General features: G+C 37.7%; 1 protein-coding gene across 3 annotated transcripts in view; it reads left to right on the plus strand.

The window, feature by feature from the left end:
• The window catches only part of SETD2 (SET domain containing 2, histone lysine methyltransferase), a 123,389-nt gene that overhangs the window by 53,099 nt on the left and 51,591 nt on the right, over positions 1–18,699 (plus strand). Inside the window, exons 10-13 of one of the 3 annotated variants that reach the window (XR_006385150.1) lie at positions 3,779–3,913; positions 4,754–4,873; positions 6,432–7,094; positions 9,762–10,044. Coding sequence is in view for 1 of the 3 variants with exons in the window: in XM_044253706.1 (XP_044109641.1) it covers positions 3,779–3,913; positions 4,754–4,873; positions 6,432–7,094 (918 nt within the window). In the remaining 2 variants the exon portion in view is untranslated. The remainder of the gene's footprint in view (positions 1–3,778; positions 3,914–4,753; positions 4,874–6,431; positions 7,095–9,761; positions 10,045–18,699) is intronic. The other 2 variants (XR_006385151.1, XM_044253706.1) reach the window with 2 other exon arrangements.

Below are 18,699 nucleotides of genomic sequence, written 5' to 3' on the forward strand. Positions count from 1 at the left end.
TACTGCTTAGAGCAATTAAAGATGGTTGATGGCCAAAATACTAAAGTATTTAAAAAGAGTAAATTAGGGGTACCTGGGTGGCTCAGTTGCTTAAGCATCTGACTTTGTCTCAGGTCATGATCCCAGGGTTCTGGGATCAAGCCCTGTATAGGGCTCCTTGCTCAATGGGGAACCTGATTCTCCCTCTCCTTCTGCCTATCCCTCCCCTGCTCATTCTCTCTCTCTCTGACAAATAAATTAAATCTTTAAGAAAAAAAAGTAAATAATTTCTTGGATCAGATTAAGCATTTAACAGAATAAATTTTTAAATGCTATAGAATTTTGCATTTTTGTATATATAAATGTTCATGTATCAGTAATTAAAATATACCTTAACCATTTTTATACTTTGATATTGATTTTTTTTTAAGATTTTATTTATTTATTTGACAGACAGAGATCACGAGTAGGCAGAGAGGCAGGCAGAGGTGGGGGGAACCAGGCTCCCTGCTGTACAGAGATCCCAATGCAGGGTTCGATCCCAGGACCCCAGGATCATGACCTGAGCTGAGGGCACAGGCTCTAACCCACTGAGCCACCCAGGCACCCCATTCATGTCGATTTTTTTTACTTCAGATCCTTTCGGGAAGGCAGTGATGCATAAATTAAAAATAAGTACTTCTAGTAAATGTAAATTAATGAAAGCAATCAGTTGGCCTCCTGGCTCCCTTCCTCCCAGGTATCCTAAAAGCTATTAATCCCACAGTTCACAATTGATTATCCACTTGAGTACCCAAAATTATGGACGCTGTATCATACATAGGATTGGCATGATAACTTTTATGTATGTCAGTACAACCACTAAGCTCGTAATTGTAGTGGGAGGTTGAAAGATTATTCACTTTCTTTATTTTGTTTGTAAAATTTTGTTATTTTTACTTCAGTTTCTGCAGGTTTACTGTTGATTTCCTTAAGAAAGAATGCTACTATTTTTACCAGTGGAGTTTTATATACTGTAATGTCTATTCAATAAATGTTTATTAAATGAAAAATTTAAGAACTCAGTTTTATCTCTTAAGTATTCAGAGTTAGAGAGGCCTTTCCTGGCTAATTATGAAAAGAAAACCCCACCTCTCTCTCTTCTTTTAAAAAGATTTATTTATTTTGGTGGGGGCAGGGACAAACAGACTGCCTTGGTTGTAGAGCCCCATGTGGGGCTCAATCCCAGGACCTGAGATCATGACCCAAGCTGAAATTCAAGAGTCAGAGGCTTAACTGAGAGCTACCCAGGTACACCAGAAAACCCCATCTCTTAGCCTAGTAGTATTTGTGTCTCAAAACTCTGTCCAAAGTGAGGTTCTGGCTGTTGGCGCTTGGGGGAAAAGTAGAATTTTAAACCCTTGGTCTTTCCTATTCTAATCCTCTAAAATTTAAGACACAGGAGGTTTTACATTTAGGATATGCAGGGGAAAGCCATCATTAAGGAAATTGTCCTGAATTAATGTTTAACCATAAACTGGTTTTTCTGTATATGTCCTTAATCTCTTCAAAACATAAGTGATACTGGAAATGAAAAAGAAATGAGCCTTAAGTGTACATTTTAGAAGGAAAAAAGTGAGTTTACATTTCTTCAGAGTCTTGTAAGTAGCATTTCATGTTTTCTTATTTTTGTTCCTTAGAGTTATGTGAGTTTTGTGGTATAATGTAAAATAGAAGTGTTTAGTGCCTTGCCTAAAATTACATTGAGATGATAAAAAAAGTTAAGTAACAGAAAATTTCCTTAAGGGATGCCGGGTGACTCCGTCAGTTAAGCCTCTGCCTTCCACTCAGGTTATCAAGTCTTTGGTCGGGCTTCTTGCTCAGTTGGGAGTCTGCTTCTCCCTCTGCCTGCCACCCTCCCTGCTCATGCTCTTAATCTCTCTCTGGCAAGCAAGCAAACAAGCAAATAAATACATACATACATATATATATATATATATATATATATATATATATATATATATATATCTTTAAGGAAAAGGAAAATTTCCTTAAGATTCTTGTCTTTTAGAGGCGCCTGGGTGGCTCAGTGGGTTAAGCCTCTGCCTTCCGCTCAGGTCATGATCCCAGGGTTCTGGGATCAAGCCCTGCATCTGGGTCTCTGCTCAGCGGGGAGCCTGCTTCCCTTCCTCTGCCTCTCTCCCTACTTGTGATCTCCATCTGTCAAATAAATAAATAAAGTCTTTAAAGAAAAAAAAAAAAGATTCTTGTCTTTTGGATTTGCTTTCTTCTAATTTATTATCAGCGCATTCTAGAATTTTATCATTTCAGGCCATATTGGTTTACTGCTGTCTTTATATCTCTTCTGTGTTAGTTGCTGTCTTGTGTAGATTTTATTCTGTTATTGCCACACTACTTATTCTCAAATTCCATGTTGATCTTATTATTCTCCTTTTTTGGGTTCAGTAATGGAGCTTTCTTGCTCATTCACATCAAATACAGATTCTTTTACGTAACACCTCCAGGTTCTTCTGATCAAACACCAACCTTCCTTTTGATGAGGTATTTCTTACTTCCTCACCATACCTTATTTGCTCCAGCCTGGCCAAGCTAGGCACTATCACAATTTTCCATTTCCCTATGCTCAAGATTTTACTCACTCCCTCCTTTATCTTATCTGTTGCTAGCCCTGCTTCTGGTGACTCTCTTTCTAACCACTCCCTTCTTTCATAGTTTTTTAACATTTTACAATTAATACTTCATTATTTGTTTTCATATGAATTAATTTTATCTCCCCTATAGTAAGTTCTGTAAGGTATCTTTATATCTTTGGTAAGACAGCTGGAAAACAACTATTGGTGGGTTTTTTGTTGTTGTTTCGCATTGTTTAAATGTAATATTTGAAACTTCCAGAGAAAATATATATGTTACAAAGCATAATTATAAAAGAACCACTTGTGAGCACTTCTCTCCTTTGTGCTCCCTGCTTAGCCCCTAGAGGATATCACTGTTTTGAATTTTGTGTCGTATCTCCATTGCCTTTTTAAAATTGATTTTTTAGGCATGCATCTATGAAAATTTTTTGAGGTTTATATAACCAGAGTCATACAGCATGTAATCTTCTGGAACTTTTTTCATATAACATGTTCATAAGATTGATGAATCGTGTTGCATTGGGCTGCACTTGATTCCTTTCTCTGTGCTATAATAATCCATTGTATGAAAATGCTAATTTATATAACCTGGCCACAGACATTTGTTAATAGTTCTTTGCTATTACAGTGGTCATTCAGTGAACTTAGTATAACATGCGTCTAGAAATATCTTTAGGATTTATTCTTAGGTGTGTAGTGCTATGCATAGGGGATACAAATCTTTTATTTTTGAAGCCAGTGCTTTATTTCTTCTGGCATACTTTTCACCATTAATTTGCTCTGTCTCCTGTAAGAGTAGATTTTTGTTCGTTTTGGTTCATTGCAGTGACTTTAGCAGCTAGGATTATACTTGACATATAGTAAGTACTTGGTAAATATTTGATGAGTGAATGAAATGCTTTTCAAATTGATCATACCAATTTTTACTTTCATCAACAGCATGTAAAATTCCTTTTGATCTACATCTTTGCCTAGATTTGATATTATCAGACTTAATTTTTTCTCCAGATTAATCTAGTAAATATGACATGATTTCCCACTGTGGATCTAATTGTTTTTCCTTATCACTGGCAAGGTTGAGCATCTTTTTAGGTTGTTTGATTCTTAGATTAGTGGCACATTTGTTGTTGTTTTTATAACCAGATACTTTTTCTTTGCTATGGCAGGTGGATGGAGAGCTAGAAGCTCTGCTGGAGAATGGTGAGGGTCTCTCTGATAAAAACCAGGTGCTCAGCTTATCCCGGCTGATGGTTAGAATTGAAACCTTGGAACAGAAACTTACCTGTCTTGAGCTTATACAGGTGAGTTCTTTGATATAAATTTATTTTTTGTTTCTAAATTTGAGTCGGGGCATCTAAAGTGCAGTCTAGAATGATGACAGGAGAAGGGATAACTCTGAGAAGAGTTACTCTTATTTTTAAAATGGTTTGAAAATTCTATATGATTTTGAAAGTTTGTACTCTTAAAAATGTCGAGTTCAGCATCATTTAGTTTTTAAGTAGATCTTGTTTGCTTTCTCTCTCTAGCCAAAGAGCATGGTGGGATTTTTTTTTGTGTAACAATTCATGACATTTGATATAGTCCCCCCTATGATTATTAGTATGTCAAGGCCATTTTTACCACAGGATCTTGAAGCAAGGAATTTTAATGATAATCTCGTTTATTCCAGTTTATTAAGTATGCCACAAGAAGTTGAATAATTTTAAAAAAAGGATGATTTAAAAGAAAACTAAGAGAAAAAGCCTTTTGAAAAAACATCTGAAGGGAAGAGAGAAATGAAAATGATTCACACTATTATAGTTTTAGGTTTTTCAATAAAAATGAATATAATTTGGTTCTTGGTCTTTCAGATTTGAATTTCATTGTAAATGACATATTGATGTTTGTTTTTCTGTAAAGTCTATTTATATAAAGTCCAAGTTGACTGGATACAATTTAGGTATCAAAAAAAGTTATAATTTATTTAAAGCATTTGTTATTTGTACACTTTTAGTCGCATTAATCACAATAGTTTCTAGGTAGAGTTTTGTGAATATAAATAGACTTTTTATTCCTCTCTGTGGACCCTTTTTAATGTTCTGTGTGGTATTACCCACCCCCAACCCAATACCCTGCATCCTGCTTCCCTTCCCCTATGGAAGAACACACATTCACAGTCTTGCCTGAAGTCTTTTCTGGAACGTCATGGACTGTCTTTGTTGTGGATTTGGATGGCAGAACTAGGTGATGGCCGGGAAAGTAACCAGAAGCTTCAGGAAGAGGTCAGTTCACAATCAACTTGCTTATTTCTTAAAACCTCCATATAGAGTGCTTAGGTTGAGTGATAATATGAGTAATAATGAATTTACCATTATAGTTACCATTGGAATTAAATAAATATCATCTCAGTGTCATTCCTGTAACTATAACCTTTTACGTAGACCTTGCTAGTAGTGAGTTTGCCCCATGGTTTTTCCTAAAGTATCCCTGTAGCTGAGACTGCATAATTGGGAAGTGCAAGAGCAAGATATCACATCATAGTTAAGTGAAGGATCTAGTTTGTTGCTAAAGCCATAGTTTTAAATGGGAAACCATTGGGTTAAACCACTGCCTTCGGCTCAGGTCATGATCTCAGGGTCTTGGGATCGAGTCCCACATCGGGCTCTCTGCTCAGCGGGAAGCCTGCTTCCTCCTCTCTCTCTCTCTGCCTGCCTCTCTGCCTACTTGTGATCTCTCTGTCAAATAAATAAATAAAATCTTTAAATGGGAAACCATGTGAAACTTACATTTGGGGGCTCTAAAAAATTGGTGAAGAGGCGAATTCTAGAATGGCAAGAGTAAGAACATTTTGAGGAATCAGTAAGTTTTTTAAGATCTAAATAAATGTTCCTTGGCAATGTCATTAGTGGAGTTGTGATATTTATACGTTCCCATGAAATAATATTTTTAATCTAGTTTAAATGTAGTTCTTTTTAATCATAGTTTCTAATATAATACCGAAGTCATTTAAAAATGCACTTTAAAAACAAAACAGGTGTGAACAAGTATGTGGTTGTCTTGCCTCTCTTCTTCCTCCCAGGAGATTTGGCAATAAGTAGAAGTTGAGGAAGATTTGGAGTTTCTTCCTCCCTTCCTTCCTTTCTCCCTTTTTCCCGCCCCTCCCCATTCCTTTTTGTACAGTTCTAGTTGACTTTATTAAATGATTCTATGATTAATGATTAAATGAATTCAGCAGTATTCCATCTAGAAAGTAGAGAGGAACAACTTACTTTGGGGTTTCTGTAGATCTACATTGGGGAGTACTTTGGAATAAATTCTTGGATTTCAGAGTGGAGGGGATGGTTATCTCTGGAGAGAGAGTCTTTCTTTGTTAGCTGTTTATCAGAGGCTAAAAGAGGTAAGTAATAGCTGTATTTTTTGTGGATGAAATATCATTTAAATGTATGTTGTTGCATAGTTCCCAAGCCTATATCATAGTCACTTGGAAACTTTTTAGAAAAACATAGCCAGGATAAGGTCCACTAGTATATATATTTTGAAAGATCTACGCAGGTTTGAGAACTACTGGTAGAAGATATTAATCGATCCTGTTTGATATTGGGAGCAGTTACCTGCTCTACATTTTATTCTTGCTGGTCAGTCTTTAAAAAATTTTCCTTCCTTTCCAGAGGAAACTAATACTATTAACATTTAACCCTTTCGTAGTTATAGAGACTTAGGTCTTGATAAGACAGTAAAGAAAACCCACAGGTCTTTCAAAAATGATCTGAGTCCCAGCCAGAGATTTGAAAAGTCAACTGTGTAGAGTGATGTGACTTTTTTTTAAATTTGTTTAATCAGATTATAAAGACTTTGGAACACTTACCCATTCCTACTAAAAATATGTTGGAGGAAAGCAAAGTACTTCCAATTATTCAACGCTGGTCTCAGACCAAAACTGCCATTCCTCAGTTGAGTGAAGGAGATGGATATTCAAGTGAGAACACGTCACGTGCTCACACACCACTCAACACACCTGATCCTTCCGCCAAGCTGAGCACAGAAGCTGACACAGACACCCCCAAGAAGCTCATGTTTCGGAGACTTAAAATTATAAGTGAAAATAGCATGGACAGTGCTATCTCTGATGCTACCAGTGAGTTGGAAGGCAAGGACGGCAAAGAGGAACTTGACCAGTTAGAAAACGTCCCTGTAGAAGAAGAGGAAGAGTTACAGTCACAGCAGCTACTCACACAACAGCTACCTGAATCTAAAGTTGAGAGTGAAATCACTGTGGAAGCCAGTAAGCTACCCACATCTGAACCAGAGGCTGACACTGAAATAGAGCCCAAAGAGGGCAATGGCCCGAAACTGGAAGAAACCATTGCGGAGGAAACGCCGTCCCAGGATGAAGAGGAGGGTGTATCTGATGTGGAGAGTGAGAGGAGCCAGGAACAGCCAGATAAAACAGTAGATATAAGTGATTTGGCCACCAAGCTCCTGGATAGTTGGAAAGACCTAAAGGTAAGAAAACATTTTTGTTCATTTTAACCTGAATTACTCACATCTAGAGTTCCACGAATCTTCCGTTGAATTACCTACTTCTTTAGCTATACATCTATTTGAAAAATGGAATGCCATCTCTCTTACTGACAGCTGATTATAAATGTCTCAAACATCTTTTAAACCTTGGCAAGAGATATAGCAGCCAAACTAATATACAGATGTCCCCTTTTCTTCATTTAGAAAAGCATATCACAGCAGTGAATTCAGTTTTTCAAGTGCTCTTTACATTAAAAACAAAGCCAGAAATCCTTTGAGGAACAAATGTATGATTCTATGTTTGAAAGTTCTTTGTAAGATCCTAGGTTAAAAAAAAAAAAAAATGAATGTTTAAGTTGATTGTAAATTAATGTATTGCATTAATTAGAAATTAAAATTAAAAGTTAAATGGAAAACCAAGGTAATTTAGCAACTTCTCATCAAAAATGATTGAACATTAAATTTCTGTTCCAATAAAATAACTTTATATGGAAGTAGTTGGTATTCAGTTCCCCTGTTGTTTTTGAGATAGGCCTGCCATTTAAATGCCTATTTCTTTGGGCAAAAGATGTGATCTAGAGGAAAATAGAGGGGTCTGGAACCCTTAACGCTTAATACATACATAATCTCTGGTTAAAGAATGTAGCAAGATGTGTAGGGTTTGCTCTGTAGAAAACCCAGCTGGGTCTTGGATAAACACAGAAGTGGATAACAGGATGAGCCTAGAAGAGAGGTGTTACATTTTGATTGTAAGTGATCTGGATCTGGGGTTCAGGTCTTGAGGACCCCATGGGACCAGGTTACTTGCTAGCTTCTGTTTTTCTGTTCCTCTCTTCTGCCAGAAGTGAAGCAGCCAGATAAACCAGCAGTGTAGGTTTATGTGCAGCAAGATGGACATCTGAATCCTCTCTGTCCCCAGTTATGACTACAAAGCTCACCCAGCAGATCCTGCAATTTGACCCATACGAAACTGGCCTTATACTGAGCAGAATGAGTAGTGGGTTGGTTGTGCACTGTGCTTACTTTTGGCATTTGTAATTTGCTGTGTTGAGACCCTTTAAGTATTGTGTGGTTTCAGCTCTCATTGACCTATTCATGCTACTCTTTCTCACCACTTATAGTTTATCATTAACTCAATCTTATGAAATTCTTCCTTTTTATAAACTTTAGTAAAGGAAGGATTCATAGTAAATCTGGTTATGATACGACATGTGAACTACAGGAACCAGAATTTCAGTTAAATTGAAAGAGATGCTGGGATGGTTGTTTGGGTGAACCTTCCTTTAAGGCCTGCTTTGTGAGGGCTCAGGAGTCTGGAAGAAGTCCCTCTTGTGTTCAGAGACTGCTAGTAGAGCCTCTGGCATGACTGGCTTCATAAGGAAGGTGGGAATGGAAACAGGAACATGAGTGGACATAGACCTTACAGACATGGTTTTATAGAGCAAGGGTGGGGGGCAGACCCAGTAGTACACTTCTGCCTGCTAAGTTTCTGGTTGACATAATTTTCAGAAATGAGACATAATCATCATTTCTTAAAAACCTGTCTTAAAATCTAGAAGAAGTAAGTACTTTTGTTTCTCTATGTGGTAGTTTTTATTGTCATGGTAGTGGTATGAATAACTCTCTGGGATATCCTTAACTCAGTTAGCTATAACTGGTCATTTAAACTCACACTCTAGACATTTTTGAGTCCAACAAAATTATTCCTTCCCCTGCTTGTCGTCCTCCCTCCTCCTATCTGAAAGATCAAAGCAGTTGCATAGTACTACGTAGTTTGATGATCCTCTTGATTTGAGGTTTAAAATTTTATTCATACTTTTAAAATATAGCCTTCTTAACCTTCATATTTTGGATTTATCTGATTCTTAGCATCAAAGAAGCCATTAAATAAGATTTTCCTTCTTCACACTTTTATTTTGCTCTGGAATCATTACTCATCTAGAATTGGAATGCTGAAAGAGGTTGTTACTTGACTGAACTGTGATGTTTTGTTACACTTTGGTGCTGGGGCTCTTAATTCATCTATCATTCTAATTAACATTTACCATGGTTCTAATTTCAAAACTCTGATTGTGGTTGTCCTTAAATAAAATATTTTAGCTAGCATTTAACCAGAACATTGAAATCAGAAACCTGTAATATGAACATGTCTTAGATAAACACATGGACTTGATGTGATTACTATATACCCATACTATCCCGGCATTGAAAGAGTTAACTACTTCTGTCTGACTTCCACCTATGTGTTCAAGTAGACATTGGCAGAAAAGAAAATGTCTTACTCAACCAACCTTTGTTAAGCACCTGTTGCCAAGCACTGTGTTAGTTGCTGATGTTAATTCCAAGATCATACTAAAAAGCATTGATCTAAGATTGTGGTTAGCCACTCCAAGCTTCCCTGACCTTCTGGGGCCACTGTAACATTGTTGGACATGTGTTCCACTTGGCCTTCCTACACACTGGATGGAGTGAAGAACTGAAAGAGGTTGCTTCAGATCCTTAATCTTGATTTTGCTGTGAAGGCAGACCGTAGGGATCATCAGTAAATGAGAGAGGGTGGGAGGGAAGGGAATGAAGCTTCATGAATTACTCTTTGTCCTCCCAGATCTGATGATGATCCCCCTTGTAACTTGAACCATTTCCATCTAGCTTCTCAGGGCAGCAAGGAGCTTGTTAACATCACCAGCTGACCATGTGTCTCCTTTTCTCAACTCCATTTTCAACTTCGTGCTGAAGAAAAACAAGAACCTAGCGTGCATTCTGTGAAGAAACAGGAAGATGGTTGGGAAGTTGGATGATGCATGAAAAATATAATAGGTGAAAAGAGGACAGAGGTGGTTAACTCACTGGCGCCGGCGTTATTTTGGTGCGTCCATTGCCGACAATGGATGTCGTTCTGGGAAAATCCCGACTCCTGGCGAGAAAGGATTAAGTGAGCTACTTTTTCTATACCTCTATACACAGGACTGCTGCCTTGGCTTCACAGGGCTTACACATTTTGACTCCTAAAGTAGACCTCAACAAGAAACATCACCTAACACATTGCTACACATAAGCATGGATTCATTTTCACATGCAGATTTACCAGGCTACATTTTCAGCAGGGACATGTGCATATATTTCTGTTCGCAAAAGGAATTATTGTACATCACCCCTCATGCTGAAAATCTACCCTAGACTTCACAGGGCAAAACAGCTGGTTGTAAGTGGTGATTAATTATAATTTGACTGGAAAAGTCTTCATTCATTTGGATCATGAGAAGAAGAGGTAAGGTTCCCATGAATTTGGCAGTTTTTGTTTCAGTTAAATACCCAGTAGATTATGATGGCTAGTGATTCCAGAGCCTCTCTTGTAAATACTGAGATTACAGGATGTGCATTTCTCCTTATAAAGAGATCTGGGTACTTATAATACACCTGGATTAGATGATTTAGGGGCAACATTCTATAAATGTGATAAGTTGGACTATTCTTTTTTTTTCCAGATTTATTTGACAGCACAAGCAGGGGGAGTAGAAGGCAGAGGGAGAGAGAGAAGCAGGCTCCCCACTGAGCAGAGAACCCAACACTGGGCTTGATCCCAGGGCTCTGGGATCATGACCTAAGCTGAAGGCAGATGCTCAACAGACTGAGCCACCCAGGTGCCCCAAGTTGCACTATTCTTAATGATGCTTTTTTTTTTTTAAGATTTTATATATTTGAGAGAGAGAGAAGTCACAAGGAGTGGAGAGCGGTTGAGGGAGAAGAAGATTCCCTGCTGAGCAGGGAGCCTGATGCAGGACTTGATCCCTGTCCTGGGATCATGACCTGAGCTGAAGGCAGACAGTTTACTGACTGAGCCACCCAGGCGCCCTTAATGATATCCTTACTCCTATTTTATTCATATTTATCTCAAGACATTATCTTTAATTCAACAAACGTATTATTTGCCTGGAAAGTTAAGCATTAAACTCTTTGTAGAAAGTTTAAATAAAATACAGTTACCCAGCTGAAAAGTTTTGAGTCACTACTGGGATCTCAGTCTGTAACAAATACTGTATGTGGAATCGGCTATGCAACATTTCAAAATGAAATTATGTTCCCTGGATTTCTGTAATAAATTTCAAAATCCTTCATTGAGATTATTCTGTATCCCTAAGGATCAGTATTATCCTTTTTAAAATTTGCCCCTAAAGAATTGCCCCTAAAGAACATGGTTTTTGATACTACTTCATTGAAATTTTTTTGTAAGTATCAGACTTGGTAAAAGACCAGCCTGGTCTAAAACTTATTGGTAGTCCCTTTTGTTATTATCAGATAAATCCTTTCATCTAAATCAGGCGTTGGCCACATCTGCCTTACTGCTTGTTTTTTGTAAAAATTTTTTGGGAACGGAGCCGTACTCATTTATTTTCATATTGTCTATGGCTGCTTTTGCACTGCAAGGGTAGAGTTGAGTAGTTGCTTCAGAGACTGAATGGCCAACAAAACCTGAGATATTTACTGTCTTGTCCTTTACAGAAAAAGTTTGCCAATAAGTGATCTAAATGGTAAAGTTCAGAGCCTGGCTGCCTTGAAACATTCTGATTTAAAAAAAAAAAAAAAAAAGTTTATTTATTTATTTGACAGAGAGGGTGAGAGCACACAAGCAGGGGGAGAGGGAGAAGCAGGCCCCCCGCTAGCAGGGAGCCTGATGTGGGGCTTGATCCCAGGATAAAGGCAGGTGCTTAATTGACTGAGCCACCCAGGCGCCCCAAAACATTCTGATTTTGAGTGAAGTCATTTTGACAGTTTATCCTTTGAGGTGACGTCTTACTTCTGTTTCCCTAAAGACATAATAATCATGTTTCTATATCTCATGAAGTATTTCATGTTTAGGGCAAGTTACTTTAAATGATTTGGATGTAAGACTGAGAAATGGGAGAGGATATATATGATAGAACTACTGGGCCAAGAGACCTTTAAAGAGTATTGTTTTTCCCTCAGGACCATGATCAGGTTAGTTGGAAACTTAAGGGACTTTCTGAGTATAGATAAGTTGGTGTAATCTAATCTTACATGTAACCATAATAAAAATGTATAGATTTTCCTTCTTAATATTGTTAACTTTTACTTGTGTAATTTCAGACTTACAGGAAAACTGTAAGAATACTATTCTGTGTATTCTGCATGGTATATACATTCTAGGGACAAATGCAGAAAAAAGTCAGCTAAAAATTCCTCTTATCCCTTTACTCAGATTCCCCAGTGTCAACATTTTACCAAATTTGTTTCATCATTTTCTCTTAATTTTTTTTTTGACTTTAAGGAATAAGTTACAGATATGATGCCCATTGTCCCTAGATATTTTAGTGTATATTTTGTAAAAATACAAGGACATTTTTCTTTATGATTACAATATATTTATCAAAACCAGCAAAATACAATGACTTAATACTATTATCTGACCAGCAGATCTCATTCAGATTTTACCAATTGTATACCTAATGTGTTCTATAGCAGAAAAAAAGAAAAAAAAGTTCCGATCCAGAATCTGAGCTAAAGTGTTACACTGAGTTGTATCTCTTTAGTAGCCTTTAATCTGGAATAGTTCCTCAGTCTTTCTTTGCCTTTTATAAACTTCAAATTTTTAAAATATTTTTGAATTTTTTAGAATATTCTTCAGCTTGGGCTTATCTGAAGTTTTCTTTTGGATTCAGGTCATACATTTTGTGAGGAGTATTAAATTGTGTCCACATGATGTTGATTTGTCCCATTATTGGCATTGTCAGCTTTGATCATTTCGTTAAGGTGGTGTCTGCCAGGTTTTCCCAGTGTAAAGTTACTCTTTTCTCCTTATAATTAAAAAGTATCATAAAGGAACACCTTTGGAAGTATGTAAATATTCTGTTTTTTATCAAATTTATTCATTAGTTTCAACGTCTGGTGAATTTGCCTGAATCACTTAAAACTATGATGGTTGCCAAGTGGTGATTTTCTAACCCTCTTTACTTTAACTTCTGTGTGTTTTGGTTGACCCTCTTGTAAGCAAGAGCTTTTCCTGTTCTCCCATGTGGTTCTTACTTGTTGATTAAGTTTAGACTCATGGATTCTTGGTTATTTGTTTTGTGTGTGTGTGTGTGTGTGTGTGTGTGTGTGTGTGTTGCTATTTTAATTTTCTATTAAACATTATTCCAAAAGCATTTTTTTACCCTGTATCTTACTGATATAAGGAATCACATCAGCATTAGAAGAACTAGGAAGAAAGATAAATATGGGTAATTAAAGATAATGAAGAACGAAAATTATAACAAAGGACTGAGAGCTTTACACATTTAGTTAAATATGAGGTTATAATTTAAAAAGTGGATCTCAGAGCAAACTTTTTTTGTTCAGTTAATTTGTGAGGGGGGCGGTGCTCAGACTGGCAACACTGAGATCAAGACCTCAGCTGAGATTGAGAGTTGGATGTTTAACCAGTTCAGCCACTCAGGCACCCCTGTTCATTAATTTTTTTTTTAAGATTTTTATTTATTTATTTGATAGAGATCACAAGTAGGCAGAGAGGCAGGCAGAGAGAGAGGGGGAAGCAGGCTCCCTGCTAAGCAGAGAGCCCGATGTGGGGCTCGATCCCAAGACCCTGAGATCATGACCTGAGCTGAAGGCAGAGGCTTAAACCACTGAGCCACCCAGGCGCCTCTGTTCATTAATTTTTAACAACAAAACTACACTGATTTTTCAAGAAGGAAACCCATTAAAAAAAATTTTTTTTTTATTTTAAAAATAGGCCTGTGTTCAGCTATAGATACTTTCCCCCCAAACTCTGATCACATTTATTTTGATTTGGGAAGAAAATTCCACTTGATGGCATGTAATGCAAAATTTAAAGGTTTTCTTTTAAACATCTTTTTTTTGTTGTTGTTTTTTTAAGATTTTATTTATTTATTTGACAGAGATCACAAGTAGGCAAAGGATGGCGGGGGAGGGGAGTAAGCAGGCTTCCTGCTGAGCAGAGCCCAATGCCGGGCTTGATTCTAGGACCCTGAGATGGTGACCTGAGCCGTGACCTGAGCCGAAGGCAGAGGCTTAACCCACTGAGCCACCCAGGTGCCCCAGCTTTTAAACATTTTAATACTGAATTTTTAAAAAACTGTTAATGGAGAGTAGATGAAAAACATTAAGTGCCCCATGCTAATTACCAGCCAGCTACTGGTGTTTCTTCCTTAGTTTTCTCAAGGAAAACTTAAATTGAATCTTCAGCAGAATGATCCTTAAATATACTTTATAAGCAAATTGAGAGCTTTTGTTTACATAGCTTTTAGATTTTGCTTCTCCCAGTTTTATTCTGAAACTCAGTTTTAATCCAAACCATAATTACCGTATTAGTTTTGTAATATTCTCTGTTGTATGCAGTTCATCAAAGCAATAGTATACCATTAGGCTCTGTTCACCCAGAATTTAGGAAGAACAGAATTGGTCACAACCATGTAAAAACAAATCTCAGGGCACCAGTCTGGTTCAGTCAGTGGAGCATGCAAATCTCAATCTCAGGGTCATGAGTTCAAGCCCCACAATAGGTATGGAGCTGGTGGTTTCTTTATGTCCAGGGCCATCCTTCACCTTAAAGGCAAGATTAACACTAATTTCTTCCCAGACTGCTCCTCTTCCTCTTAAAGCTTCTTCTGAGTCTCCTCAAAAACAAGATTTGCTTTAAATCTACCAACTGCAGATCTGGTTGGAGCAACCTCATTTTGATGAGTTCTCCAAGAACTGGCAGCTTCAGGGAAACCTGTCTTGTAGAGTGCGACAGCCACAGCTCCTCCAATACCCAAGTTATGCTGCAGAGCCTCATGGCTTCTTGTTTTATACAGTGAATTGTGACCCATTAATTTCATTATGTATTTGCTTAAATTGTCCTCGTTTGGCCAGTGTGAGACCCTTTAAGTTCTCTTCTGTGTGATTTCGATATGTCGCCATTAGTTTTTTTTAATCTGGTACAGTATGCCTTTCCAGGCTTATCCTATATTTTCCCTTACCCTGGCATTGGCCATTTGTCCAAGAAGCTCAGGTTCCTGTAATGGAAAATGATATTTAGAAACCAAATCTGGGCTTTAGATGAAGTCGTCTTTGCTACTGGGGCATGGCTTGTAGGAGCTGTCAGCAGACTGTAAATATATCCATATTTATATACATACATGTATATAAATATACACACATGTATTTATAGATCCATGCATATACATATGTATATATTTACATGTATATATGTATGTGTGTTTTTCTATATAAGAGTAAATGTGTGAACATGTACTTGAAATTTCCTTGTCTTTCCTTCTGTTAGTCTGAGACCAGACCCTCTTCTGAATCATTTGATTTCCCCGTGCCTCTTCCTGATCATTCTTATTCTGCCTTCCCTTAGAAGGTGATATTTCAGGGTGCCTGGGTGGCACAGTCGGTTAAGCGTCTGCCTTTGGCTCAGATCATGTTTCTAGGGTCCTGGAATCGAGCCCCACATGGAATTCCCTGCTCAGCGGAGAGCCTGCTTTTCCCTCTCCAAGCACTGCCTGCCTCTCTGCCTACTTTTGCTCTCTCTCTCTCTCGTCAAATAAATAAATAAAATAAAATTTAAAAAAACTGGTATTTATTGGAGCACCTGAGATTTCTTTTGTCCTATATGTTAAATAGGTCACATTGTCTCCTCTTAGCCATTTTTAATTCAAGCTCCTATCATTTCTTGCTAGAATGGTTGTAACAACCTCCTGTTACATTCTTTCCCTCTTCATGTTATCCTTTATTAAATTTCTATGTTATCTTTTTAAAAACACAGATATGATCAGTAGGAACCTCTTGTAGCATCACAGAGACTTCTGTTAATTATAGAGCCTTTAGTGTATGGCTTGGGAGATACTTCTGTGTTTATCTAACTTTCGTGCCCAGCAGTGTTTCTTACACATTCAGTGCATGAGTCACATCAGGCTGTTCATACATACTTACCCTTCAGTGTCCTTGTATATGCTGTTCTTTTTGCTTGGAATATCATCTCTTTTCATTCTTTCCTTTTAAAATTGTCCTTTATCTGGAGTTGCAGTTCACCCCTTGTGATGCTTTGTCCTTTCCTGTGTGTCTGTACTACTAAAGTTAGTTGTTCAGATGCTTATTCCCCTCACTGGACCTTGACATCTTCCAGGGCTGGGACCATTTTTTGATTTTTAGAGTAAGGGTTACTTTTATTATGGTATCTTTAAATAGTGGTTATAATAATACCTCTTAATAATAGTGAATGACTACTATATGCCCCCTACTTTTTTTTTCTTTTGGAACTGCATATCTGTTCATGTCACTTTCCCATTTAAAGCTTTTAAATGGTTCCTCATTACACTGTTCCATGAAATCCATTTTTCTTATGGGGCTTGCATACCATGGCATAGTTACTCATTTACGCCATATCACCTCAAGCCATTCTGACCTACCAGTGGGTCTGTGCTACTAATGTTCATACACACACAAACACATTTGCTCAGCTGTGAAAAACACTGTCTTTTTAAAAATATATATATGTATTTTTAAAGATTTTATTTATTTGACCGAGATCACAGATAGGCAGAGAGAGAGGAAGGGAAGCAGGCTTCCCGCTGAGCAGAGAGCCCAATGCGGGGCTTGATCCCAGGACCCTGGGATCATGACCTGAGCCAAAGGCAGAGGCTTTAACCCACTGAGCCACCCAGGCGACCCGAAAACACTTTTGTTTAGATGTCTCTTGTTAAAGTTTCATCCTTTACCCCCAGAAAGCCATTCTCATTCCTCTAAGATTTTTTTTTTTTTAAGATTTTATTTTATTTATTTGAGAGAGAGAGACAGTGAGAGAGAGAATGAGCGAGGAGAAGGTCAGAGAGCGAAGCAGACTCCCCATGGAGCTGGGAGCCTGATGTGGGACTCGATCCCGGGACTCCAGGATCACGCCCTGAGCCGGAGGCAGTCGTTTAACCAACTGCGCCACCCAGGCGTCCCTCATTCCTCTAAGATTATTCTGCCTTTTCTATATACACTCTCATAACATCTTTTCCATCCATAGCATGTAACATTTCATGCTTGTACAGTGTGAGGGCAGAGAACACTTCTGTCTTGTTCACTCATGTTTCCCCATGGTACTGTTAGAGCCTGATATGTCCTTCGGCACTTCATAAATCTTTGAATGAAGACGTGAGGAGGGCAGTCTTTAACCATGGTATCACGCTGCTTATTGAATCCGTGGTTTGTGTATTTTACTTGATAGGTGATCAGAAAACATTTGTGTGCGTGTCCTGTGATTTTTATAACCCTGTAAAGTAAATGGTGCTGTTTGTATGCCCTGAGATTGTGACTTATCTTTTGAGTGACAGAGCTGAAAATTGACTCAAGTCTTCTGATTTAAATCCCATATTCTTTCCATTCCTTTTTCTGTTTCAGTGAGTAGTGATTTCTATATCCTTGCTAGGCAATTCACATAATTATGTATCTTTGGTGAATACTTCAGATTTCTCTTAATTTGCTTCTGATTTAGAAACTGTAATAAGTTCAAATTCATTCTGAAATCATAGAAACTACCATTTTAGTGTTTTGTTCAATATCTTTTTCTTCTCAGTGCTGCAGAGGTTGTCAGTCTGTGATCTATGATTGAAATTCGGGATTTTCAGGACCCCTGAAATTATAGGCAAAGCTGGGATTTTGTGGGGGCAGGGGCTCATAAATATGAGCAGCTTCTCAAACAGGGATGTGTATATGTGTAAGTTGGGGAAGGAATGAGCTGTGGTCCCAAAAGTATTTTCTAGATAGATGATTTGGGCACCAAGGGAGGGGGGTTCCTACTCTTAACTGCAGTGCTGGGTTCACAGCCTACTCCTTTTTAAATTTTTTTTTTAAAGTTTTTAATTTTAACTCCAGTGTTGTTAACATTACAGTGTTATATTAGTTTCAGGTATATAGTACGGTGATTCGACACTTCCATACTCAGGGCTCATGATGGTAAATGTACTCTTTAATCCCCATGACCTATGTCACCCATCCTCCTACCTACTCTACCCTTCTGGTATCCATCAGATTGTCCTCTATAGAAAGAGTCTGTTTCTTGGTCTCTCTCTCCCCCACTTTTTTCTCCTTTGCTCATTTGTTTGTTTCTTAAATTCCACATATAAGTGAAATCATACCGTTTTTATCTTTCTCTGACTAGCTTATTTCGCTTAGCATTATACTCTAGCTCCATTCATGTTGTTGCAAATGGCAAGATTTCATTTTTTTTATGACTGAATAGTATTCTATTGTATATATACACTACATCTTCTTTATCCATTCATCTATTGATTGACGCGGGCTGCTTCCATAATTGTAAACATAGAGGTGATATATCCCTTCAAACTAGTGTTTTTGTATTCGTTGGGTAATACCCAGTAGTGCAATTGCTGGATTGTAGGGTTGTTCCATTTTTAACTTTCTAAGGAAGCTCTATACCGTCTCCACAGTGGCTGTAACAGTTTGCATTCTTACCAACAGTGCAGGAGGGTTCCTATTTTCCCCATATCCTCCCCAACACTCATTTCTTTCTTTCTTTCTTTTCTTTTTTTTTTTTTTAAAGGCTTTATTTATTTGAGAAAGA

This window comes from Neovison vison, chromosome 6, assembly GCF_020171115.1.
Source record: "Neovison vison isolate M4711 chromosome 6, ASM_NN_V1, whole genome shotgun sequence".
NCBI classification, from domain to species: Eukaryota; Metazoa; Chordata; class Mammalia; order Carnivora; family Mustelidae; genus Neogale; species Neogale vison.